This window comes from Spea bombifrons, chromosome 2, assembly GCF_027358695.1.
Source record: "Spea bombifrons isolate aSpeBom1 chromosome 2, aSpeBom1.2.pri, whole genome shotgun sequence".
NCBI lineage: Eukaryota > Metazoa > Chordata > Amphibia > Anura > Pelobatidae > Spea > Spea bombifrons.
In genome coordinates this window covers 92,916,506-92,943,869 of record NC_071088.1, presented here as the reverse complement: position 1 = coordinate 92,943,869, position 27,364 = coordinate 92,916,506, and the positions used below count along the sequence as shown (strand labels likewise).

Genomic DNA, 27,364 nt, shown 5'->3' with positions numbered 1-27,364 from the left:
GGATGCAGACATAGCTTGTGCCTCTGGTATACTCAGTTTCTTTTTTGCATCGATTTAAAAACTAGTTCAGGGTCCGGTCCTTGACGGCCAATGACTTAACCCACTACACTAGACCCCTCGCTTCACTGTTTATTATGAAAGACCAACATCAGCAATTATCTCCAGCAAGAAGTACTGAGCTGGCCCTGAATAATGCATAGTTCAATGGGTAAATAAACCATTGGGGTTGGACCTACCATAATATATAGTGAGGTCAAGGAGCTGAAACACAACTCCCCTGCAGACTCTACCTTCAATGAATAGATCTCAACGGCATCTTGAGTGTTTCCTGAAGACCTCACTATAGCTTACTTATTGGGTTAGAAAAAATAAAGTACATTTTCTGTAAATATTTATGTTGATTCTGGAAGTCTCAGAGGCTACCTGTCATACAGTAGAAAAAAAACACCACAGTTTACATAAAAGTGATGGCAAGTGTTAGCTCACTTTTAATGATTGTGTATACAGTATAATCCAATATATCACCAATACACTTAAAAGAAACAGTATAAACAATTATCCAGCAAAAAAAACAAAACAATTTACGTCACATTTAATGACATCATAACAAATCATGGTTTCACAGTATAAAATATTGGTTTCAGGGTTCATTGTCATCAGTGAATTAAAAGCCACACAACATATGGATTGTTTTCATTTTCAAGGAAAATATTATTTTGTGCCAAATAAATATTAACAGTAACAAACATTATTCCGTAAACCTTTAAATAGGCACAACTTTTCTAACTGCCATCTTACATTCTGGAATGTTTAATACATTCTGCCACGTTTTTGTAATTGTTATCAGTAAGCAAAAAGCATGAAGTAGCATCTGAAAAAAAAAACATATACAATATAGTTTGTATATAAAAGAAACAAAAAAAATATATTTTTTCAACATACTCTATACATTTACCCCAATATGCCAACAGTGGCAAGACCACAGAAAGGAACTCTTCCGTTATTTAAAACAGAAGAAAGTGCTTATCCTTCCTTTATTTAAAATTATGATTTTTAATATTCCTGGAGTTACAATTTGTTCTTTTTCAAAGAACATTCACAAGCATTTTAATGATTGCCAGACCCATCAAAACAGAGAATTCATGGTACAGCACAGCAGACCTTTGTAATAACCTGGTAACAATAAGAGACTGCTTGTAAAAAGTACCAAAGAAATTTTAATCCATTCCACAATTTACATAAGCCTCTTTAATCAGGAACATAGCTTTCTACGGAGATATTCTAAAAATAAAAAAAAAATAAAAAAATGAAATATAATTGCACAGATGCTTCATAACACCTGCACCAATATTCTACATGCCCATCTGCATATCGGCAAAGTTGTAGAAGTTGTCCACATCATGAGAAGAAGTTGCTTTGTTTTCTGACACAAAAACCTAAAAAAGCCGAGGAGAGAATATTTACGTGTTTGTTACAACATTAAGCGTGTAGAGATAAGATCTAAGCATACAAAGGTGTTAAAAGGCAACACAAATGCAACAAAAATAAATCTGCCAGCACTACTAGAAAACATGTCCCAGACCACACAGAAATTTAACATGCAGATATGTATTTACCTTCCCCACTGCCCTAGGGTAGCATGCCCAGCTGCCACCGCAGTTGTCTTCCTTGCATTAAAAGAAGCACTGTGCCTTTAAGACACGGAGCACCAAGATATGAAATCCTATTCCAGCACTCCATATCTTAAATGCAGCCTCCATAGTGTAAATGGGTCCATTGCGTAGATCAAAGATCTCCTCTGTAACCAGGCCACTGAGCAGCAGGACATGGATCCCCTTCTGGACCTGCCGGCATAGCCCAGGATAGGTCTATGTAACCACGGCGCAGTTTTGACACCGACACCCAGAAAATGAGTAGCATTTAACTACAACTCCTGTTAGTTTCTGCTAGTCAAGGAGTGGTAAAGAATTATAGGCATAAAATGGCTACCGGTGTTCACAAAGAAACCGCACCACCCTCTGTGGCTATGCTTGGCTTAAACTGCACTTGCTGTGTTGCAGGGGTAAGCAGACTGTTTATTCCACGTAATATTCCATACAGTGCAATCCTGGGCAATATGTTAAGGCAAGAAAATGAAGTGTGTGCATTTAAGAGAAACCCAAAATTTCAGGATTAATTTGGGCCACATAATTGCTTGCAGGGATATTACAAGACACAGGGGACTTCCATGGCCTGGGGCAGAATGAGACCACTGGCCCAACTGGACAGCTTTCTTATATTGTTACATGTCCTGCCCCTCCACCACAAACATTGTAATGTACACCCTAGTTTCACATGATTGAACAGTTATACACTGATGATCCAATACTTTCACAGCTAGATGTAAACGATCACTGACCTTGGTTCCACTGAAGGTGTTGTTAATAACAGACTGGCAGTTATCAACCGCCCCATCTCCATTAAACTCCAGCGCAACCACAGGACCTGGAAAAAAGAATAAATAATTTCACAAACAATTAGTACACACAGTATATTTTATAAAGAAAGAAAATGATCTCGCTTTATATATATATATATATGGATCCAAAGCGATCAATTGAAGTTCTTAATCTTTTTGAGATGACTGCTTCATAGTATATATATATATATATATATATATATATATATATATATATATATATATATATATATATATATATATATATATATATATATATATATATATATATATATATATATTTTTTTTTTTTTTTTTTTTATGTTGTATGGTTTGTGAAACAGGTCATCCTTAAGCAGGCCAAGTCTGGCCACTAACACACTGGGAAAATGTCCAGTGGCCACCAACACCACATACTTACTTTTGCTGCTACAGGTCCTGCTGTGTGCAGTCGCATGCCGAGAGTATAAAAGCATAACATACGGCCGTACGTACATCATTTAGCTGCCGCAGGACTTAAAAGTGCTAGCGCCACTTACTCCCCAGTCTGGCTCTGTACAAACATTATATATATATATATGTGTTCAAAATGTACCGTTTTCCAGGAGAGGTGTAAACTCTGAGGTTTTGTCTTGGAAAACTCGTTTTCCATCTTCTGGTTTCATTGCAACTTCTTTGGTCTGGATCAGTGTAAACCCTTTGCCCACCATCTAAACAGGACAGCAACATGGTACAGAATTAAATTCCCATAAGAATATAAATAAAATTAAGAGGCAATTTTAAATGAGAATTAACACACCACACAGTGGTGTTGTTGACTTCCCTAGCACAAGCAATATAATAAAATTATACGAACTGTCCCTATGTAGTAGACAAACACATTATCTCCAAATATTCTCCTAACCAGCCTCTTCCACCATTGTCACTTCTTTCCACCTGGATATCTAGGGTTTTACCTGTGCCAATACCATTCCATGGAATTCCGTACCCGACACCGCCAGACTTCCCCATACTTTAAATACATTGAGTTCCCTGCCAGCCACCCACTCCCCCCCAAAGTTTCACACGACGACCTATATTCTGAAAGAAACCATCCAGTCTTCCCCTCCTTCTGTACCCATACGTCTTAGCATGTGTTAATATTTATCCTATCCCTATCAGGGAATCCGCTGGCTCTCTATTATCAATGTGTAAGATAATTATATTGATTGTAGAATTTAAAATGTCTCACACAAATAAGGAGCATTACTAAATTGATGCATTTTTACATGATCACATTATGTAGCCACTTGCTTCAACACTAACACAATACAGTAATTAAGCCCCCCAAAAATCTATTTTTTGTATTATTAGTATTTTCTTTTATTTGTATAGTGTCAACAATTTGAGCGGCATATGGTCAAAGGGTATGACGATACCACAACCGAAGGACTAAGGCAAACCGATACAGTAGGTAAAGAGGGCTCTGCTCATGAGCTTACAGGCTAAACATGTGTCTAAATGGCCATACTGCCTAACTTATTACACTTACTAGCAAAAACAGCCAAAAAACCAAACTGACAGTAGCAAACTTTTTAAAGCCATGGCTACATTGCTTCAGGGACTCGACCAGCCTTGCTTACCAGCTAAGTCTACGTGGCTTTCCATTTTTACATTAGTAATATTTTTTTGGGTTAATTTATCTTCTCTAACAGCTGAACGGAAAGGGAAAAAAAATCCAAGGTGATTTTGAAAGAGGCAGCCACCACCCTGGACGGTTACGAGAAGGTGTTCCAGGGACTTTCCAGTTCAGGAAATGTATCTGGTACTCATGTGTGAATACTAAGTTACAGTTCCCATAAGTCACAGTCCCCACTTGGGAGCAGATAAATATAAAACAGAATTCTTATTATTCATACGTATCATGCCCACACCAGCTCATAAATTGATTGTATAGCAGCTTCCATTAAATGTATGTGAATTACCTCATCAATCATCTTCCTCGCATTTGCTATGGTGTAATCTCCAGCAAAGAAAACCACTAAGCAGGACTCATCACTTTTCTTCTGTCGTTGCCCCCAGGTGACCGGTATTATGCTCCTGCTGGCATCGGTAGAAACCCGGACAGCTTTGAGTTCCTCCAAGTCAGGTGGGGGTATGTAGTCTTGGACCGCGGAGTCACAAGGAAGAAGACTCCAGTTTGTCTCTCCGGACAAGGGGGTAAAATCATGAATATTGCTCCAGGTGTTGTTAAAGATACTCAGCCCGGCATCCTTAAACTGTGACGCAAGTTCTGGATAATAGTATTGGAAACATCCAAACTTCATGCCGGTGGATGACTCTATAATGGGCTGAGTGGCGCAGCATAAAAAGACGTCCATTTTGCGACAGTCCCTGGTGCGAAACTGTTGGCAGGCCACGACACATTTGCAATCTTTGCAATCACGGAAAAATACACTGCCCTTCACAGGGCCAAGGAAGATGCGGCAGTTTGTGCAGTCATCGATAGTTATGGTGGCAGAGTGATCAAATATATAGATGTTGCAGTTCTCGCACTCTTGTATGACAAATTGCTGGCCTGCAACTTTATCTGGTAACCGTCCTACAGTCTGGTCCTTCAATCCATTAAACATATAATCTTTTGGGTCTACCTGTGAAAAAACAAACAAACAAGAGAAACGATTAAGAAACAAATCAAGGTCCATTAAAGGCTGGCACTGAACTATTTGATAAGGGACTGTTAGAAGTTGCTAACATGAATATTGGGCACTTGTGCATTATATGGACACCATCGCTCCTCCTAACAAGGAACCAGCAACAGCAGAGGATGCCCAGCTGGGAGGGCAAACAGCACCAAGCCCCTTGCATTGCCTAGGGGTTTGGAACCCGGATAACACACAAGTATAGGCAGTGTACACAAATATTGTTTGTTATTCCGTTTATCACCATGGAAAACTACGGGACTAATTAATTCTAGTATATAGCTACTGCCTATCATTTCCCCACAGAATAGCAATCCAGTGGTGTTCGGTGCTGTAGGCTTTATATTCACACACTGTAGGCATAACAAGGCCATAAGTGAACAAAATAAGCTGGGAGGGTGGAAGCCAGACACAGCAGCACTCCATCTCGCATCTTTAGTACCAGTTAATGATACTGGGGGGGGACACAATACTCACATATATAAAAAAAATTCTAGTAACTGCATTTAAACTTTGACATGTCACATAAAAAGGAATCAGTGGGGAAAATGGGTGTATATATGTTAGCACCACATTTCCTTTTCTAAAAAAAAAAACAAAAAAACCCACTGATTTTAACCTTGCATTGTTTTACAGTGGCTGGGTGAGTCTACCACTGTTACTATGACAACAGAATGCTTGGTCCCCTAGTAACTAGGTGCTTGGGTTATAATGTTTTGCTGTGCTGAGTGATCAGACATCTTTAGTGTTTTTGTTTTTTTTATCTCAGCAGAGAACAAACTGGAGAGCACTCTGTATACTCTACTGCATTAACGATTCACAAGGGTCTATTACATTCGGCATTGGCTTTTACAATTGTCATTATTAAAAAATGAAAAGTATAAATACTTACCTGTGTCTATAAATAAAATAGACAATAAGAAAAAAAACAAAGGTGTAAGCGCACATGCCCCAATACACAACATTATGATCTCTCTGTGTCTCAATTTACAGGGCTAAAAGAGAGGTCTAAACCATATCATATGCAAATAAATAAATTATATATACACACACACACACACACACACAGATATACTCTAAGGTTGTGTATTGGGGCATGTGCGCTTACACCTTTATGTTTATTGTTATTTGTATTATTTGAGTGTTTTTTCACGAGGTGTGTTATAAGTTACACTTTACTTTGCACTTATAGTAATTGATTTTTTAAATAAACACTGAAATTAGTCCTTGTGTCCTACACAAACCTGCCTTATTTCTCTTAAAATGTCAGGACAAGTAACCAGTGAATGAAGAAGAAAAAAAAAACGATCACTGTGCATTTTAAGGGCTTCTGCCAATGGGACAAATCTAGATAAACGTCACAAGAGCAAAGGCTTCCATTAACAAACTCTGTAAACGAACAAAACAAACGTTGGTCAGCAATGATGGTGGGGGTTCCTCTATTAATAGCAGATTTCACAAGAGATGACTAAACCCCTTAAGGTCTTGAAAAAAAATTACTGCTTTCAAACCTTTATTTTATGCACTAGAGAATACCTAGCATTGTTTCCAGCATTGCACATGCCTCTATTATTCATATAGTTAATGATGGTACACCGCTGTTCCTGCCCCCCCACGCTAAATGCCAGAAGAGCCTCAACTTAACCTGGCAGGACGCAGCGGATCATTATCAGTGGAACTCGGTGCGATCTCTGGGTTCATATGCAATCTTATGTTGGAAACCAATCGCAAACACACCTGCAGCCTGCTTGATGTGAACTTAGAGTATACGATTTAATATTAAGGGTTCACATCATTCCAGAATTGAAATCCATAACAGATTGAAATAACAGAGGTTAATGGCTTTCATTCCCAACACTATGGCCCAATAAGAACAATGTACAAATGACATGTGGGCCACCCTCGAAATGCGCAATACACATCAAAAATATGGAGGTGCTAGAAAAAAAGCTCTTCATACTTTCTCTTCGTAAACATGACTATACAAAGGTCTTGGCACAGGTAACAGAGGCACAAGGGAATTTTTACAGAGCGCCTCACCCACTACCATCATTAGTCTTCATTAATTCCCGCCCCAGGATAATACTGGGTTACAAGAAAAAACAACATATCAATATTTGTGTTATGCGCTGCTGTGCCGCCTGGCAATCCGTCCGCTCGTATTTCGTAGCTGGGCGAGTTTCAAGAGCCTAGCCCATGTTCTTGACAATCTGCAGCCTAACCGACTCCATATCAAAAAAGGTTTTGGACACTTTTCATCTCATATTGCTATATGTAAAACTAAAACACCTAAGGTTTCAGCCCACATGAAACAAACAGGGAGGGAAGACAAGAACAATGCACCGAAATCAACGCTATAGAAATAAACATTAAAATAAAGTGTGTAAGCATCTACTTTAAAGTTTAATGTACTTATAGAGAAGGTGTTAACATAATTAAGGCATTTATAACACAGAATTTGGATATTGCCAATATTCCCCCTATAGTATTCTAGCATATAAAAAGAGTTCAGGCAGATGCCATCACACCTAAAGAATAAGCTGGGAAGACCATCCAACTCAACACTGCTAGCCGAGAGGTTCCAAGTAAACTTTTAATAGAAATCTACTACTTTGTAAGAGGGTTACGGGTTGTTTAGGGCTATTTCTTATTCTCACTTGTTCGTCATGTGCGCTGCAAAGTAGCTGAGTGCCTACTTTACTATATCACCTACTTCCATACAAGTTAGCTTGTTGTCCGACACAAAGATTAAAAGAGCGAGACGGTTGATTGGTGTATGTTAGAGACTCTTATTGTTTTCCAACAAGAAGGTTGCTGAGGTGGGCTGGATAGGCAAGCTCTATAAAGTGCTGTAACATGGCAAGCTCTTCTCAATGTATTCACTAAACTAGAGTTTGAAGTAGGGATGTACATTTCAACTCTCCGATATCATTATATCCCTGGTTAGCTTGTCCTGCGAGAAGGGCGGAGTTGGCCCTGAATATGAAATATTTTAATCTCCAGCAAAGCCCTGGGGTTAATGTTCGAAAGCAGAAGGTCCCAGGTGAGCTTCAGTGCCAGCCAACTCCACCATGCATGGCTGGCCCACATATTGCAGAGAGATTTCTTAAAGGTAACTTCACACACACAGAGTTATGCATTATCCAGGCTCAGATTCGCCCTTGTTCCAGGAACAACTTGCTATATTGGTTATTTCTAATGAACAGCGAAGTTGAGTTGCAACTCCCGTTTATTGAATAAAACCCTTATGACATAGTTTTACTTATGGCTTCTATAAAGGGCTCTACACGATTCACTTTTTTTTTTTTTTTTTAATATGACTTTGTAACACACTACTACACGATAAACAAACATCAGTTTCTGTGTTTTGTCGGCAACCCCTTTGATTACTATACCCGGACAACTTTCCTAATGCCGCGCATGCTGGTGGCACAGCAGGAATACTCCACCAACAGAGCTTTCACTACCAAAAGGCTCTGCATTATAACAGACGCCACATACAGGGGGGGAAATCCAAGCTGCATGATGTGTAATGGCTGAAAACATGAATCAAACAGAAGCTTTGTGTTTCCCTCTGTGTTTGTTTACAAATAACAGACAAATGACTACAAAAAAAAACAAACGGTCCTTGTAAAAAAAAATGGCTGATTAAGATCTCAGGAAAAAAGAGCAGACTAGATGTGACAAACGGTTCTTATCTGCTATCACAATTTAACGTCTAAATAACCATCACACCAAAGCTGTAACCAGTGTCTGGCGTGACCAATTCTTTAAGAATTATTAGTCAGATGCCTACAAGGTAGATCACATATCCAAAGAACAATTTCAACTGATTTTATTGTCATTCTATAGGGGCCATACGCCATAAACTTTGCCAAGTAAATCAGAGTATTCTCTTCTCCATAACAGCAGGGAATAAACTATTGTAGCGACCCAATGTAACCTATTTGTAGAATCTTTTTTTTTTCCCAGCGGCACTGTTAATACTGCGTAGGGATGCAATGTAACTACATGCTGTAGAAGCCATTTACTAAACTACAAGAAAAAAATAAAAACAAAGTGAAATCACATCTGTTAATATCTATTATTATACTTTAAACAATATAGCCATTAAAACCCATTATGGCGGGAAACCTTAATTCATGGTTCTCAACTACTGGTGTGTCTGTATGTATTAATGTATATTTGTTACATGCAACGCTACGGAATAAGATGGCGCTATATAAAACAAATAATATTGTATGTGTGAACGTCCCCATTTAAATTGTACAGCATTTGGTAATTTGATGGCACTGAAATAAATATATATTAATAATTGTAATAAGTGGTAGAACATGAAGCTTTGAGGAAACACTTGAGGCAAGACCGTGTTCCTAAAAGGGTGTAGAAACACCCAGTTACCCCTCCTTTTATATTCCATATGTTTTGTCTTGTGGACCACTTTTATACACAAGCTCAGGTAAAATGTTATTTATTTGTGGAAACCCATAGTCATGGGTTCTTAACATGTTTACGACTACAGACCCCGAAATGATAGCCCAATCTGTCCCCATACCCCAAATCATGGATAGACCTTAGTTAAGAGGCCCTGGGCCTAAGGTATGCTACTTAATAGATTTTGTTATTTTGTTTAAACACAATATATGACGATAAATCAATCTAAAACAAAAAGGGCCAGGGGCTTAAATATAACACAAAGACCATGTAATCTCTTTGAGAGGGTAGTAAGTACGTGGAACAGCTTTCCAGCAGTAGTGGTAAAGGGTTAATACACTGAGGAAATGTAAAGATGCATGGATAGGCATGATGCTAACGATCGAATGCCGAACACGGAGGCCTGAACACGTGGTTAATCAGAATGGAAATTAATAAATTATAATGTCACCATACATTTCGTGAACCTAAAACAGTTGCTATCTATAGATTTTGTTGTAATGCCTCTCTGATAAAGGGATATATGCAATAACTAAACGCAGACAAGTCTACAGGTCACATTCCCTTCGAGATACGCCAACCTTAAAAAAAAAAAATAAAAAATCTGCAGAAAACAAGACATTAAAAACAAAAACTCACATTCCCATACACTTCTTGCTTTAAAGAAATATACCACATCATCATCTAATTATTGCATTTACAGAAACTTCCTGCCCGTCCCCTCTGTCAGGGAATCACACGGCATTCCCAACACAGCAGATGGATACGTACGCAGGGACAGCAGACTTTCCAACATCTTCAATTATCATAGTTAGATTACAACAAAAAAGTGATGATCATCATGTGGAGGATATTAGTTGGTTGCCTTTATTATGGCTAGATTACCATGATGAGCCACTTGCCAGCCAGTAAGTAAAATCCAGGGCTACTGTGATTCTGTATCATCTTTAAAGTAATAGCAGTTTTACGACATCATAATAAATAAGCCCTTGCCGGGCAGCTAAATCCTTCCCTTTCCATGATCCGGCACATTAGCCTGTCTGGCATCTGGAGATCTTGCAGGGGGTACTGTGGCTAAACGCCATAAAAGCTTCAACAGAACGTCAGTTACCGTACAAACACTACGGGCAAGCATTCGCCACCCAAAATACATTATAATAGCACCAAATCATACATCTCACATGTCTTAGTACTCCTGATCTTTTACATGGAGCCTGTGTAACACACACACACACACACACACACACACACACACACACACATTGTATTAAGCATTGCGTATATTGTTGGTGCTATATGAATAAGAGCATTAGGGCATCTAGTGGCCCCCTTTTCCTCATGTAAATTCTCAGATCTTAATCAGTCGTTGGTCTCGTCTGAAGACTTATGTCCATCTCATGCAAGTTTAAATTCCCTCTCGGTTTTAGCATCTATCACCTCTGTTGGGAGGCTGTTCCACTTATCTACCACCCTTTCAGTAAGTAACTACAGTCATCATCTAATCTGCAAAAATAAAAACCCACAGAACATTGTGTAAGGCGCTGCCAATAGTTTAACAATGGAAAATACAGAAACCACCACCGTCATCGACAGCAATTGATTACTCATGTGTGCTTTAGACAAGACACTGGACGATCATGTGAGAAAGGCTTAAGAATTACATGCTGATGACATGTCTGGACTTCCAGTAACATGCTATGATGTATACATGTTTATGTAGACAGGACACACACCAGATCACATACACATACCCGGTAAACTTAACAGATGCCCATGATCCACACACGCCAAGTGCATTCATTAGTCCGATACACGTATGTAGCATGCATGCACAGGGTGGTTACCTTCTCTCTCTTGTCCCAGCTGTACTGCTTGCTCTCCTCCCCATCTTGTTTCTGCTGTTGCTGCTCTCCTGCTTTGGCCTCTTTGCTGCTTCCCTTCCGTTTGGCTTTCTTAGAGAAAAAACAACCCATGTCTCGGGTGCTGTCTGACCAGCGGCGGGCGGAAGAGACGGTGAGAGATTACCGCGGGCCCGGAGACTTCACAGGCGGCAGTGCGTGCGCCTCTACCTAGACTGACACTGGAACGCGCAGCTCGCCACCAGGGAGATCGCGGCCTTGGGCGCGCGCTCACTTCTATCGACTTACTGCTATTGCTGCGCCCGAACTGGGGGGAAACGGTGGCGGAGGATTCGCCGTGCGCGCCCCCGCGTCCGCCACACCTCATTGGCTGCTTCCTCTTTCTGGAGATTTTTTTTTTCCACGTCGCTTCGTTATTACCGGTATTTCAAGACCCTGCGTAGATGGATATACCCCGTATCCCCCCAAAGTTACCTGAAAAAGATACTTTAATATTACAGCGTGTATTATTAGAACAGCAGCTCAATTGAAGCAACTTCCTACAGAATAATTAAGCTGGGTCTTTGGGTGTCTGCTTTTAAACTCTACAGTCCAGCATTTGGCAATCATTCCAATACCAATCATTCCAATACAAATAAATGGCAGAAATATTATTATTCATTGTGTGCGGTGTCCTCAAAATCTAATATATATATGTATATATATATACGTAACAGATATGAGGAATTCGGAAGAAGAAGAGCCGTATGTAGGTGAAACGCGTTGTGACTCAAGGATTTGATGTTGAAGAGGTTGATTAGGCGGGATCGCGATAACGATTTCGTTAGAAGAACTAAAACGAGTGAGTGAATAACATTTGAAATTTTTGTTTTACAAATATTTGATACTTTATTGCACCATGAGATTGTACCGCATTTGCTTGTACCCCTCGTCTTATAATCAAGGTTGTCTTCTAATCAGACCTCAAATAGAGGTCTGACTATGAGACTAAGATTCAAATCCCCCTCAGCGCCGCAGGGGACCTGGATCCTCCTGGCTGGTAACCTCAGCTGCTGCCGGCACTTCCACCGGGCGTCTATCACCGAGCGCCGGCGAAAGTGCGGGCAGCAGCAGAGGTTGTCCAGAGAGTGCTGCAGGGAATTCTCTTCTCTGGCAGCCGGCGAACATTCGCTTGATGGACGCAGACAACCCCGCTACCATTGGCCCTTCCGCTGGGGGTTCTATGACGGAGCACCGGCGTCACATGACTTTCCGGTACATCATTAAAAAATGTAGAAAATGTCTTTCCTGGCCCACATTTGTTGATTGTAACTGGTTAACGTAAAAGGGGGACTGTGATCATCTTTCCCTCTGCAGACATCCTGAGATTCTGTGTATCTTCAGTCATAGATGCCAAAACCTTGTTTATGGTTGTTCCAAATCTGTGGGCTCAGCTGGAAAGCTGGAATTCTAAAGCCAATGTCACACATGGAAGTAGTTTCTACCACCAATGTCTGAGTCCAAACATCTACCCTGCAACACACGGTTTCTCAGTGGCATGGGCACAATCCGCTAATTATCGTCTCAAAATAAATATGGTTAATCTGGAACTGTTAAGATAACATTAATTTGATACTTTTGTGAGGGAAGACAAGTTAAAAACTTTTTCCTTATAGGGTAGTCTTTTATTCAGGCTTTTTCTTTTTTCGTAAATGAATATTCAATATTTAGGGGGTCGTCTTATAATCGTGCAAATACGGTATTTTCTATGTTTTAGAGCACTTGTGGAATGACACACTGGTGCAGTAGCTCATGTGATAACAGTTGGGCTACTTATTAGAATAATTATGATGTGTGCATTTGTATTATGGGTGTTAGACTCAACTGTAACAAGGGCCTGAAATGATTTGCTGCTGACTTTGATTATATTTTGGTGCATTAAAAGCACATTGTAAAAGGAAAAGGGATACAAGTGATTCAGGCAGTGCAAATCATATTTTATCATGTCATTCTATTAATGACTATTCAAAGATTTTTTATGTTTTTTACATGATGCATGCAATGAGATGTATTTTGCATCCTGAGATTTTTTATTATATTAAATTAAACTAAATTATTTTGAATAATACGTCCGGGTTTGGTGTTTTACCTAACATAAGTGCTCATACCCATTTAACTTATTGAATATTACTTATTGTGGTGTGTGTGTTGGGGACAAACCAGTGTGTGGTAGCAGCAATAATAAGATTATTTTGGGAAAGTATTATTAGGTTTTTGCCTAAATTCTCCTTGACCTAAGACACAACATTTTGTTTTGGTAGTAATTGACCGTAAGGCTCTTTGTGGCATTTGTTTCCAGACTTAGCAGGCAGGGCTGATCTGGTAGAGAATATCAAAGGGAAGCCACATAGGTTTTCAGGACCGTTGGAGGACAGAATTCAAATATGCATCTCTATGAATCTCTATATCCTGTATGAATAAGTCCATTTACAGACATAGGAGCAGATTCACAGCCAGCCTGGGCAGTAGTCCCAGAGCCACATTTGGATGTACAAACAGATGCTACATTTCACATTTTTTCCAAGGTTAGCAGACACAGGAAGAGGGTAGCTTGAGTGATTTCTAACTAAAATGAAGAAGAAAAATATCCCTTTGCACAATCTATGTATGATGTAGGCTACATCATAATTTGACGTTTTCTTTTGTTATATAAAACTGTTATAATGATTACAATATTTAAAGTCCGTTTATATTTAGTTTGTTTAGAACTGTTTCAAAATGGTTATTTTTTTTTATATGTGCGTAGATATAACAATTGTATAAGGCATACATTAAACCAATATGATATGGTAAGGGACATTTTCCTGTGTGCAATTTGAAATGTTACCAGATGTGTCTTTCAAGATAAAAAAAATAGCAATGCTACAAATTTCCTGAAGGTGGCGTTATATACAAACTCATTCATAATCTTATTTGATCCAGGCAGCAAACCCTTTGTTAAATAGTCTGTTTAATCCCATTCATGTTCTTATTTTGTAATATCTACTGTATGCTTTGCATTTAATTGTAACAAATAGCAAACGATTTACTTTGTTTAGTAAAAAATAATATTCACAAATACCACAACATTAAGAAAAATAAATAAAAGGGCTGTTGTAAAGGGTTTAATTAGATAAATAGACCTGTCTGCTGAGTTTGTAACACAAACTGGCCACATATATTCATGTATAGCAAATATAGTTATTAAATGTTTCTATAATGTAATTTGTTTCTTGTTTTTAGCCTCGACTTCTCCCCAAGAAAGTAAATAAGTATATATATATGCCTTACCTCTAATCAGCATATGGTTTGAGCACAGGGTGACAAGGGAACAAAGAGATGGAAAAACTCACAGCAATCACCAGCATGGTTACATTAATGTTACATCATCAGAGTCAGATGCCACTGAGCGCATTCATGCCATTCAACAAAAAAGGAGAACAGTTGGAAAACAGCACAGCATTGAAGGGAACTAAATTATTCACATTACCATATTTATTTAGTTACAAAATCCTCCTGGAGAGGATTTACAAATGCAGTAATATGCTATCATATATTTACCTTGGATACTGTACTAGGCCTGACCCTCCCTGCGGTCATCATCCTCACTGCTGAGCACCAAGATATGACATCATATCCCATAGGCACACAGCTCCATTTTCTACATACTGTTGAGGCTGTGCCTACTATAAAAGTCTTCCATAGTTTAATAAAGTATTGGAGATGTCATAATCTAAAACATAGTTTAGATGTAATGTAATACAATTTTACTTTACTGAGGGGGTGGCAGATAAATGAAACAGACCAGACTTGGGCGCCGGCCAACTCTTCGTGTTCGTCTTCGTGGGGGGAAAAATCTTTGTATTCCTGTGTTCGGTTCAGGAGCATATTCGTGTACATGCTTTGTGTTTGTTTTTTCCCATTTTTTTGTAGAAGGAGTTAATACGGGGGTTAACGCGGTACGGACTGCGCAGCAGCCTTGGTGCCAGGAATGTGAACCTGTACTTAATTTGTTGATGGCAGACGAGCCCCTTGCTGGCGACCAATAGAGTCGCTCATACAAATCCTGGTGCAGCAACTTTGCCGGCAGAGTCTCCCTGCTTCAACAATTAAAGGTCCGTACAAGCGACTTTATTGGTCATTCGTACGGACTTTTAACTGTTAGAGCAGGGAGACCAGTGGTCTCGGCCGGCCAACTTGTACCGTCAGGGGTTAAAGGGCCTTGCGAGTGAGCCTATTGGTTGACTGCAGGGGCCTCCTCTGGCAAAAACCAATTGGTTGATGCCAGACGAGCCCCCTGCTGGTGACCAATAGAGTCGTTCGTACAGACTTTTAAAATCCTGGTACGGCAACATGGCCAACAGAGACCGCTGGACTCCCTGCTCCAACAGTTAAAGGTCCGTACGAATGACCAATAATGTCACTTGTACGGACCTTTAAGCAGGTATCAAAAAGAGATCCCTTAAAGCTGTAATTCTTGTGTTTATACTGAGGATAACAATTCCATGCATAAAAAAAAAAAACAGGAAACCTATTGGCATACACTTCTGATGCTTAATATTAGACTTGTGCATTCGTATTCGGGAGAACATGAAAACAAATGGTGAGTTTGTTGAAACAGAAAACCAAATAAACTAACATGGTGGCCAGTAAAAATAGACGAATCTTCGTGTTCATCTTTGTTAATACCTCTTAGCTGGTCTCCTTGGTCCCGTCCCTACCTATCTTGTCTACGTAGCATCGCAGGAGTTAACTTGAATGAGAATCCGTAGGATCGCCCCTGGAGCTAAATATGGCTATGCGAGTGGTCGCGCTCCTTTTTATCTTAAAGATATGTATAATAGTTCAGAATGGAATGAATCACCAGGTAAATCCCCTAACCCACCAGTTCCAAGTCAAGCCCCAGACCCAACAGAGCTCCCATACCAGGTTATGCGTGCTATTCTAAGTATGGTAGCTATTGCAAATCCCACTTATGATACAGTGGCCATAGAAACTGGATATAATGATATCAACCTATGGCTCGAGTGGATGCACTATTCTGCTATTAAGCACAACAAGTCTAATTGCTATGTGTGTGGCCGAGCTCGTCCACATCTTGGAACAGTACCTTTACAATTACCCTATCAGTCACTGTTATGTCTATTGAGTTTGTATACAAATACCAGTAACCAATTCCCTGAATGTGAGAAATGGGAAAAAGAATATCCCTTATTAACTGAAGCTCCCAGGTTTAGTGATGGAATAACTATATATTCTGGAGCTTATGTTTGTATTTCAAACACTGAAGGTACTGGTAAATTTCTTGGAAAATTCTCTAATGGAAATTGTGCTGAATACAGCAATTTGACGGGATTCCCTACGCAGAATCATGTCTATTCACTGGGGGATATCTTTTTGCTATGCGGGGACATGAAACTGCGCACCAAATTAGAAGGTAGTTGGACTGGTGAGTGTGCACTGGCCAAAGTTATAATGCCATTACTTATAATGTCAGAAGAGTCAGAAGTCAGTTGAGGTCCAGTCCACTCCGTCCCGTAAGAAACGCAGTAATTCGAAAACCCCTGAGGGAAGCTTTGACCCCCATGTGTATATAGATGCGATAGGAGTTCCTAGGGGGGTCCCAGATGAATATAAAGCCCGGGATCAAGTCGCTGCTGGTTTTGAATCATTCCAATGGTTACAATAAATAAAAATGTTGATAGGATTAATTATATCTATTATAATCAACAGAGATTTGTCAATTACACCCGAGATGCGCTCCAAGGACTATCGGAACAATTGGAAGCCGCAACCCAGATGGCATTAGACATGATCCTAGCGGAAAAGGGCGTGGTCTGTAAAATAATCGGAGAAACTTGCTGTACCTTCATCCCAGATAATACCGGTCCCGACGGGAAAGTCACTGTGGCAATTAAAAAGTTAACTGATCTAGGAGATGAATTGAAGCGTAATTCCGGAATTGACCATCCCTGGGCTGAATGGTTCGGATGGCTTAAAGGATGGAAACAGGGCCTGGTCCAGCTGGCAATTATTTTAATAATTATTGTGATTATTGTTGCTTTTATTCTCTTGTGTGTGGTTCCATGTTGTCGGCGTCTCTGTGACAAGATGTTTGCTGTAAGCGAAACAACTCCGCTCATGCTCATATATGACGACAGTGAGCCAAGCAGTTCCACATCATTCTATGAAGCAATGAAACCGAGGGTCACCCCTAACGGTAATCCCCATCCCATTTAGGGACATATAGATCCGAGGGACATGTCCAAGACCTGAAACCGGGATTTTATCCAATAGGGATAATTTGTCGCCACTGCAGGTGAAGAGGATGCGGGATTATGTCCGGTAGGATCTGACAGGTTTAGGGACAGTCAGCCATCATATATTCAAGGGGGGACTGTTATGGAACCGAGTTATGTCTATATATCTCAGCAAGAAACGCTTATAAGTTGTAATGAATATAAGCTGGCTCTGACCAGTGTAAAGGGTCAAACCTCACGCAAATATGCGAGAGACGCAAGTAGCAATAGTTTAGGACGCTTAGTACAAGTTACGTAAACATGTACTCTATAATTTACTAACCGCAAGATATCCGGCTGGCATTTTGTTCTAGATACCAGGAAATTACCTAAGTATCGCCTGATGTTTGTTTATAATGGTTTTTCTGCCTATATCCGCATAGTTTTAAGGAATTAACCAATTAAGATGCTTTTATGTGATAAGACGTCCTCCTTTATTGGACACTATATAACCTATATCCGTATCGTAATAAAACAGAGTGATTTCGGACCAGACCCAGACTGTGTCGTGTGTCTTATTTCTCTCTCCGTGCACGTACATCTATAATCATATAATTTGGAGCAGTTCAACAACTGAAGAAAGCTTTTATTGAAAGAGATCCAAAACAAGTTCGTAAGAGCGACTCTCTTGGTTGATGCCAGAGGAGCTCCCTGGCTGCGACCAATAGAGGCGCTCGTATAATGCATGTGCCCTTTTGTGCCATGAAAGTTTTCTGCGATCACAGGAAATAAAGCTTTTAGAATAAAAAACAAACAAACAAAAAACCACTTTCATTCTTAATATTGCCATTCAGAACACTTTATTTAGGGAAGACACAGATGTGGTATATTAGTTTTCTTGTGTCCTTATATATCCCCTAACGCTCTCTGCATTCTGTCCATTTTGTCGGCTTCTGCTTCGAGAGTCTGTAGTAGAGTAGCTTCCCAATGAACACAGATCAACTCCTTTGCATTGATGTAAATCTCATCTTGTCAGTTCTAAGGCTCACAGACCTCGGAGCCATGTTCATTTGTTGGGGCTCTTGAAGGTTTGCACATACAACAAAGACTCTTTAAGCCTGACATCAAGCCACCTACAAAACTGGATGTGAAAAGTGTCCTGCAGGGGTGCAAGAACTGATAAAAAATCAGCATGAAGAGCATCGATATGGTATAACCCACCAGGAGCAGTGCGACCAAAAAAGTGCTACCTATGAGCGAGTAAACATCTGTTTGATAGATGTACCATAGGAAAATCAGGACGGCGTTTTCAATATGTCTGAGCATATAATACATGGTGATGCGACACCAATTGTTTGATTTGGTAATCAGGTCGGGCTCACTGAGCTCGACCTGAATCGGACACCAGCAGAAAATGCTCGTCACAGAGTACAGGATGTTCAGTACAGCACGCTCAGTAGCAGTCCTACACTTGCTCAAACCATTCTTGTTTCCCGATGACTTATTCTTCCAAAAACTGATCCATGAGTAGAGCATAAAAGCCAACAGATTTAAGGCCACCACACACAGGGTCCATGTTTTGAAAACGGAGCTGAAGAGGCCAAGCACGACGACTCTGCAGGAAATCTCAAGGAATCTCCAAAGCAATAAGCAGAGGTAGGCAGCTGGTCGAAAGGTGAAATCATAGTCCTCGTAATTAATTCGAATGGCCAGGATGTTGCACTGTAACGCTCCATACGTAACGGACAGCAGAGAGATACTCATAAGCATGCCTGAAGAAAATCAGAAAAGGAAAGGACAATTCCAATTAGTAAACATAAAGATAAATGTATGTGTAAATGATATGCATTTATGAAGAAAAAGTATAGTTCTTCATCACTGGGGCATTTCTGCACATACAATTTGTGTGTGACTATATTGACAAAGAAACGACAAAGAAATGTTGTCTTACATCTGCATAGGCTTATATGCTGTTGTGAGATGGAAATATACAGCTGTAGTATCAGTTGAGGTGCTGACCCAAAGAAAGCTTGGATGAAGGAGGCCCAACGGAAAGCAGAACTGTGTTTGGACAGCAGCATATCAACGCGACCAACCTCCTGTTCCACCTCAACCCAACCGCCATCTTCAGACAGCTGCTTCCTCTTAATGAGGGTGTCGTATGGATCCTCTGATTTTCCATTAATGAAGTAAAGGCGGAGAACTTGCACACACCTGCAAAGTACAGGAAAAAATAGGGTTCACTCATTATTAACACTGGACAGAACATTACAGCCACATGGGGTGAGGTTCCGTTTAACACAATGCAAACTATTACTGCCCTGCATCATTAGATAAATGCTTTCACCCAAACCTGACCCAAAACATAACGCCTTCTATTTGTCTTTCCAGCCCCCTGTATATCTCCGGTTCAAATATAATCTGGCCAAGAAGCACACATAAAACCATAAACTCAATATTGACTGAGATTTTAGATTCAACTCAAACTCTATGTATTTAAATGATATCTCGGTATGTATCGCTTATCTACAAAACACAATCATTCCCTTCAAAATATCCCCTGTTCCCACTCTTTGTACTATCAGAGCTACAAATATTAAATGGAACGCCTTTTACCCATCTAAAATGAGAACACGTTTGTTGTCCGGGTTTAGTGGGAGGGAATCAGTGAAAATTCGATCCATTTTTAAGGGGCCTGAAACCTATGAACTCTGACGGCACATGAAACCTCGTAACATTAAGTTGCAACGGATCACATTGTGATAACTTGTAAGCAGATGCCATATACAAAATCTGTGACAGTTGTATTTGATGGCTTTATTCATCTATTGATTCCTAATTGCTCACAAGAGCAGAGCATCTTTTCCTTCTGTAGAAATATGCTTTAATCTGTGTTATTGGTGATTTCATTCTAAATGGTCTTTGTGAAATATTTTGTCTATCCCTTATTGTAACAGCGCTATGGAATCTGCGGGCACTATATAAATAAATGGCATGGAATCATCAGCGGTTTTCATTTCTTTTACAATAGACAGTGTGCCATGTACCTAATGCACTGGCTCACCGATGTGGTATCTATCTAAATACAGGGCACCTTCCCTCCTCACTCACCTGAACAGAGGTCCCAGCTGCAGGAGATGAAACAGATGTTCCAGGGATCTGTCATCAAAGAATTCCATGTGGAAGCAGACAAAACAGATCTGTACCAGAAGGCAGGGCAGAAGACAGAATAGGAGGGTCAAGTACAACCAAATTCTGTGCACTGCAGTGCTGTATGTGCTGCTCAAGTACAGGCCTAAGATTGTCTCTGCTACATATAGAAACAGAGAAATCAAAATTGAGCGAGGGAATTTCATGGTCGCTCAGCTTGAGTGCGGACACTCAGAAACAACGCGTAGCAAACAGCTACTTTTGAGAAATAACAGCGTCAGGCAAGCAGGAGTGCACGAAACACTATCCAACCATCAACTGACCTAGCCCAGCTGCTGCTTTCCCTATAGCCTACAGTGACATCACAATCACTTTGTGATGTCATAATGCTGATAATGTAACAGCTGGCTGTCAGCAGCATGTGTGATTTTAGCAGTTATTTAAATAGTTATATGTTTTCAACAAAGTGTATTATTGTATTATCTTTTGCCGTTTTTGAAATAAAGCAGTTTACTTCAATGGAACACAGAGGACTAACTACATAAGGGAAATGGTGCTTTTATTAAGAGCCGATGGAAGTGAACATAGTAGCCAACTGAAGCACTAGACTAAGGGCGTAACTAGAAACCACAGGGCCCTGGCGCAAAAATTGCCCGGGTCCTCCCAACAGCTGGTATGTAGTGGTGTGATAATACACCATGCATGGCATAGGTTTAACAACACATTTCAAGAGAACATTGTCTCAGAAAGTGCAAAATGATGCGCTTTTCTGCTTAAACTTATGAGCATAAATCAGAACCCTAAAGATTTGTCCCAGAGTTTCTGGGTGAAGGACCACTACCTTGGGTCTCCAGTCGACCTTCTTCTTTCTCCACTCCCCCTATTTCACACTTATCAGGAGCTAGCCCTACCCCTTACATGGCTTGCCTTGCCTTCAAACGCAGCTAACTGCATACAAAGGTGCTTTTAAATTGTACTTGCTAGTTGTCCACCGATTCCTTGCTTTGTCCTATGTGCATATTGGTCATTTGAAAACACACCTCAACACATGAATTCATATGTTTTTTTAGCGTGTTCTTCCCTTTCCAAATTTTTTGAGCCATAATGTTCTTACAACAGGTAAGAAACCTTAATGATACTCAGCCTTAAAAGGGAAACTGCTGTTAAAAAAATTCCAGTTGACTTAATATATCTGATCATTACAGGTGCCTCTATCAAAAATCGTTTGTGAAACATTATTACTCACAAGGTTCTTGAGCCAGTAGACCCTTGATAATTACCACGCTAACAGTGCAGGATTTTCAGATAATGCCGAAAAGTGTTACTATACAAAAAGCATCAGTGAGTTCTCGTTAACCTTGCATACTCACAATGAGTTTCAGGAGTTTTAATAACTAAAATAACTAATATATATATATATATATATATATATATATATATATATATATATATATATTTAAATATATAGTAGATTTTACTCCCAAAACCCTGGGCTCTAGGATTAAAAAAAAAACCCTGAGAGCTATTCTTCAATAATTACAGAAACAACTACTGTTGATGGAGAATGGACAGAGGTCCCTATTTAGCTATTAACTGTATTTTGTATCATACTTTGTTACCTAGTTTGATGTCTGTCAAAGTAACAAGTAGCTGGCATATAGCCGCCTATCTGCTAGCAACTACCAGTTTGCAGCTTGTAACCATATAAAACAGTTGGTAGCTACAGGCAGTCCATCCTGAATGTAGTTCACCAAGTGCATTCAGTTTTCATTTCAAATACACCCAACAAATTTAGAGCTTCAAATACTTGTTGAGCAGGTATCAAAAAGAGATCCCTTAAAGCTGTAATTCTTGTGTTTATACTGAGGATAACAATTCCATGCATTAAAAAAAAAAAAAAACAGAAAACCTATTGGCATACACTTCTGATGCTTAATATTAGACTTGTGCATTCGTATTCGGGAGAACATGAAAACAAATGGTGAGTTTGTTGAAACAGAAAACCAAATAAACTAACATGGTGGCCAGTAAAAATAGACGAATCTTCGTGTTCATCTTTGTTAATACCTCTTAGCTGGTCTCCTTGGTCCCGTCCCTACCTATCTTGTCTACGTAGCATCGCAGGAGTTAACTTGAATGAGAATCCGTAGGATCGCCCCTGGAGCTAAAAGTTCGTAAGAGCGACTCTCTTGGTTGATGCCAGAGGAGCTCCCTGGCTGCGACCAATAGAGGCGCTCGTATAATGCATGTGCCCTTTTGTGCCATGAAAGTTTTCTGCGATCACAGGAACTAAAGCTTTTAGAATAAAAAACAAACAAACAAAAAACCACTTTCATTCTTAATATTGCCATTCAGAACACTTTATTTAGGGAAGACACAGCTGTGGTATATTAGTTTTCTTGTGTCCTTATATATCCCCTAACGCTCTCTGCATTCTGTCCATTTTGTCGGCTTCTGCTTCGAGAGTCTGTAGTAGAGTAGCTTCCCAATGAACACAGATCAACTCCTTTGCATTGATGTAAATCTCATCTTGTCAGTTCTAAGGCTCACAGACCTCGGAGCCATGTTCATTTGTTGGGGCTCTTGAAGGTTTGCACATACAACAAAGACTCTTTAAGCCTGACATCAAGCCACCTACAAAACTGGATGTGAAAAGTGTCCTGCAGGGGTGCAAGAACTGATAAAAAATCAGCATGAAGAGCATCGATATGGTATAACCCACCAGGAGCAGTGCGACCAAAAAAGTGCTACCTATGAGCGAGTAAACATCTGTTTGATAGATGTACCATAGGAAAATCAGGACGGCGTTTTCAATATGTCTGAACATATAATACATGGTGATGCGACACCAATTGTTTGATTTGGTAATCAGGTCGGGCTCACTGAGCTCGACCTGAATCGGACACCAGCAGAAAATGCTCGTCACAGAGTACAGGATGTTCAGTACAGCACGCTCAGTAGCAGTCCTACACTTGCTCAAACCATTCTTGTTTCCCGATGACTTATTCTTCCAAAAACTGATCCATGAGTAGAGCATAAAAGCCAACAGATTTAAGGCCACCACACACAGGGTCCATGTTTTGAAAACGGAGCTGAAGAGGCCAAGCACGACGACTCTGCAGGAAATCTCAAGGAATCTCCAAATCAATAAGCAGAGGTAGGCAGCTGGTCGAAAGGGGAAATCATAGTCCTCGTAATTAATTCGAATGGCCAGGATGTTGCACTGTAACGCTCCATACGTAACGGACAGCAGAGAGATACTCATAAGCATGCCTGAAGAAAATCAGAAAAGGAAAGGACAATTCCAATTAGTAAACATTAAGATAAATGTCTGTGTAAATGATATGCATTTATGAAGAAAAAGTATAGTTCTTAATCACTGGGGCATTTCTGCACATACAATTTGTGTGTGACTATATTGACAAAGAAACCACAAAGAAATGTTGTCTTACATCTGCATAGGCTTATATGCTGTTGTGAGATGGAAATATACAGCTGTAGTATCAGTTGAGGTGCTGACCCAAAGAAAGCTTGGATGAAGGAGGCCCAACGGAAAGCAGAACTGTGTTTGGACAGCAGCATATCAACGCGACCAACCTCCTGTTCCACCTCAACCCAACCGCCATCTTCAGACAGCTGCTTCCTCTTAATGAGGGTGTCGTATGGATCCTCTGATTTTCCATCAATGAAGTAAAGGCGGAGAACTTGCACACACCTGCAAAGTACAGGAAAAAATAGGGTTCACTCATTATTATCACTGGACAGAACATTACAGCCACATGGGGTGAGGTTCCGTTTAACACAATGAAAACTATTACTGCCCTGCATCATTAGATAAATGCTTTCACCCAAACCTGACCCAAAACATAACGCCTTCTATTCGTCTTTCCAGCCCCCTGTATATCCCCGGTTCAAATATAATCTGGCCAAGAAGCACACATAAAACCATAAACTCAATAGTGACTGAGATTTTAGATTCAACTCAAACTCTATGTATTTAAATGATATCTCGGTATGTATCGCTTTTCTACAAAACACAATCATTCCCTTCAAAATATCCCCTGTTCCCACTCTTTGTACTATCAGAGCTACAAATATTAAATGGAACACCTTTTACCCATCTAAAATGAGAACACGTTTGTTGTCCGGGTTTAGTGGGAGGGAGTCAGTGAAAATTCGATCCATTTTTAAGGGGCCTGAAACCTATGAACTCTGACGGCACATGAAACCTCGTAACATTAAGTTGCAACGGATCACATTGTGATAACTTGTAAGCAGATGCCATATACAAAATCTGTGACAGTTGTATTTGATGGCTTTCTTCATCTATTGATTCCTAATTGCTCACAAGAGCAGAGCATCTTTTCCTTCTGTAGAAATATGCTTTAATCTGTGTTATTGGTGATTTCATTCTAAATGGTCTTTGTGAAATATTTTGTCTATCCCTTATTGTAACAGCGCTATGGAATCTGCGGGCACTATATAAATAAATGGCATGGAATCGTCAGCGGTTTTCATTTCTTTTACAGTAGACAGTGTGCCATGTACCTAATGCACTGGCTCACCGATGTGGTATCTATCTAAATACAGGGCACCTTCCCTCCTCACTCACCTGAACAGAGGTCCCAGCTGCAGGAGATGAAACAGATGTTCCAGGGATCTGTCATCAAAGAATTCCATGTGGAAGCAGACAAAACAGATCTGTACCAGAAGGCAGGGCAGAAGACAGAATAGGAGGGTCAAGTACAACCAAATTCTGTGCACTGCAGTGCTGTATGTGCTGCTCAAGTACAGGCCTAAGATTGTCTCTGCTACATATAGAAACAGAGAAATCAAAATTGAGCGAGGGAATTTCATGGTCGCTCAGCTTGAGTGCGGACACTCAGAAACAACGCGTAGCAAACAGCTACTTTTGAGAAATTACAGCGTCAGGCAAGCAGGAGTGCACGAAACACTATCCAACCATCAACTGACCTAGCCCAGCTGCTGCTGTCCCTATAGCCTACAGTGACATCACAATCACTTTGTGATGTCATAATGCTGATAATGTAACAGCTGGCTGTCAGCAGCATGTGTGATTTTAGCAGTTATTTAAATAGTTATATGTTTTCAACAAAGTGTATTATTGTATTATCTTTTGCCGTTTTTGAAATAAAGCAGTTTACTTCAATGGAACACAGAGGACTAACTACATAAGGGAAATGGTGCTTTTATTAAGAGCCGATGGAAGTGAACATAGTAGCCAACTGAAGCACTAGACTAAGGGCGTAACTAGAAACCACAGGGCCCTGGCGCAAAAATTGCCCGGGTCCTCCCAACAGCTGGTATGTAGTGGTGTGATAATACACCATGCATGGCATAGGTTTAACAACACATTTCAAGAGAACATTGTCTCAGAAAGTGCAAAATGATGCGCTTTTCTGCTTAAACTTATGAGCATAAATCAGAACCCTAAAGATTTGTCCCAGAGTTTCTGGGTGAAGGACCACTACCTTGGGTCTCCAGTCGACCTTCTTCTTTCTCCACTCCCCCTATTTCACACTTATCAGGAGCTAGCCCTACCCCTTACATGGCTTGCCTTGCCTTCAAACGCAGCTAGCTGCATACAAAGGTGCTTTTAAATTGTACTTGCTAGTTGTCCACCGATTCCTTGCTTTGTCCTATGTGCATATTGGTCATTTGAAAACACACCTCAACACATGAATTCATATGTTTTTTTAGCGTGTTCTTCCCTTTCCAAATTTTTTGAGCCATAATGTTCTTACAACAGGTAAGAAACCTTAATGATACTCAGCCTTAAAAGGGAAACTGCTGTTAAAAAAATTCCAGTTGACTTAATATATCTGATCATTACAGGTGCCTCTATCAAAAATCGTTTGTGAAACATTATTACTCACAAGGTTCTTGAGCCAGTAGACCCTTGATAATTACCACACTAACAGTGCAGGATTTTCAGATAATGCCGAAAAGTGTTACTATACAAAAAGCATCAGTGAGTTCTCGTTAACCTTGCATACTCACAATGAGTTTCAGGAGTTTTAATAACTAAAATAACTAATATATATATATATATATTTAAATATATAGTAGATTTTACTCCCAAAACCCTGGGCTCTAGGATTAAAAAAAAAACCCTGAGACCTATTCTTCGATAATTACAGAAACAACTACTGTTGATGGAGAATGGACAGAGGTCCCTATTTAGCTATTAACTGTATTTTGTATCATACTTTGTTACCTAGTTTGATGTCTGTCAAAGTAACAAGTAGCTGGCATATAGCCGCCTATCTGCTAGCAACTACCAGTTTGCAGCTTGTAACCATATAAAACAGTTGGTAGCTACAGGCAGTCCATCCTGAATGTAGTTCACCAAGTGCATTCAGTTTTCATTTCAAATACACCCAACAAATTTAGAGCTTCAAATACTTGTTGAGCAGGTATCAAAAAGAGATCCCTTAAAGCTGTAATTCTTGTGTTTATACTGAGGATAACAATTCCATGCATTAAAAAAAAAAAAAAAAAAAAAAACAGAAAACCTATTGGCAT

General features: G+C 39.9%; 3 protein-coding genes across 3 annotated transcripts; all 3 read right to left on the bottom strand.

Annotated features, from left to right (window-relative positions):
* Positions 1 to 453: 453 nt before the first annotated feature.
* Positions 454 to 11,679, bottom strand: RP2 (RP2 activator of ARL3 GTPase). Its single transcript, XM_053455197.1, has 5 exons — positions 11,397 to 11,679; positions 4,402 to 5,067; positions 3,033 to 3,147; positions 2,399 to 2,484; positions 454 to 1,436 (listed from the first exon to the last, which is right to left on the bottom strand). Exons 1-5 carry the CDS (start codon positions 11,523 to 11,525, stop codon positions 1,353 to 1,355), a joined length of 1,080 nt encoding a protein of 359 aa, XP_053311172.1. The 5' UTR covers positions 11,526 to 11,679; the 3' UTR covers positions 454 to 1,352.
* Positions 11,680 to 18,511: 6,832 nt separating this feature from the next.
* LOC128475045 (endoplasmic reticulum membrane adapter protein XK-like) lies at positions 18,512 to 21,024 on the bottom strand. The gene is made up of 3 exons (XM_053457507.1): positions 20,780 to 21,024; positions 19,620 to 19,882; positions 18,512 to 19,440 (listed from the first exon to the last, which is right to left on the bottom strand). Exons 1-3 carry the CDS (start codon positions 21,022 to 21,024, stop codon positions 18,707 to 18,709), a joined length of 1,242 nt encoding a protein of 413 aa, XP_053313482.1. The 3' UTR covers positions 18,512 to 18,706.
* Positions 21,025 to 23,188: 2,164 nt separating this feature from the next.
* On the bottom strand, positions 23,189 to 25,675 carry LOC128475063 (endoplasmic reticulum membrane adapter protein XK-like). Its single transcript, XM_053457530.1, has 3 exons — positions 25,431 to 25,675; positions 24,271 to 24,533; positions 23,189 to 24,091 (listed from the first exon to the last, which is right to left on the bottom strand). Exons 1-3 carry the CDS (start codon positions 25,673 to 25,675, stop codon positions 23,358 to 23,360), a joined length of 1,242 nt encoding a protein of 413 aa, XP_053313505.1. The 3' UTR covers positions 23,189 to 23,357.
* Positions 25,676 to 27,364: the final 1,689 nt, after the last annotated feature.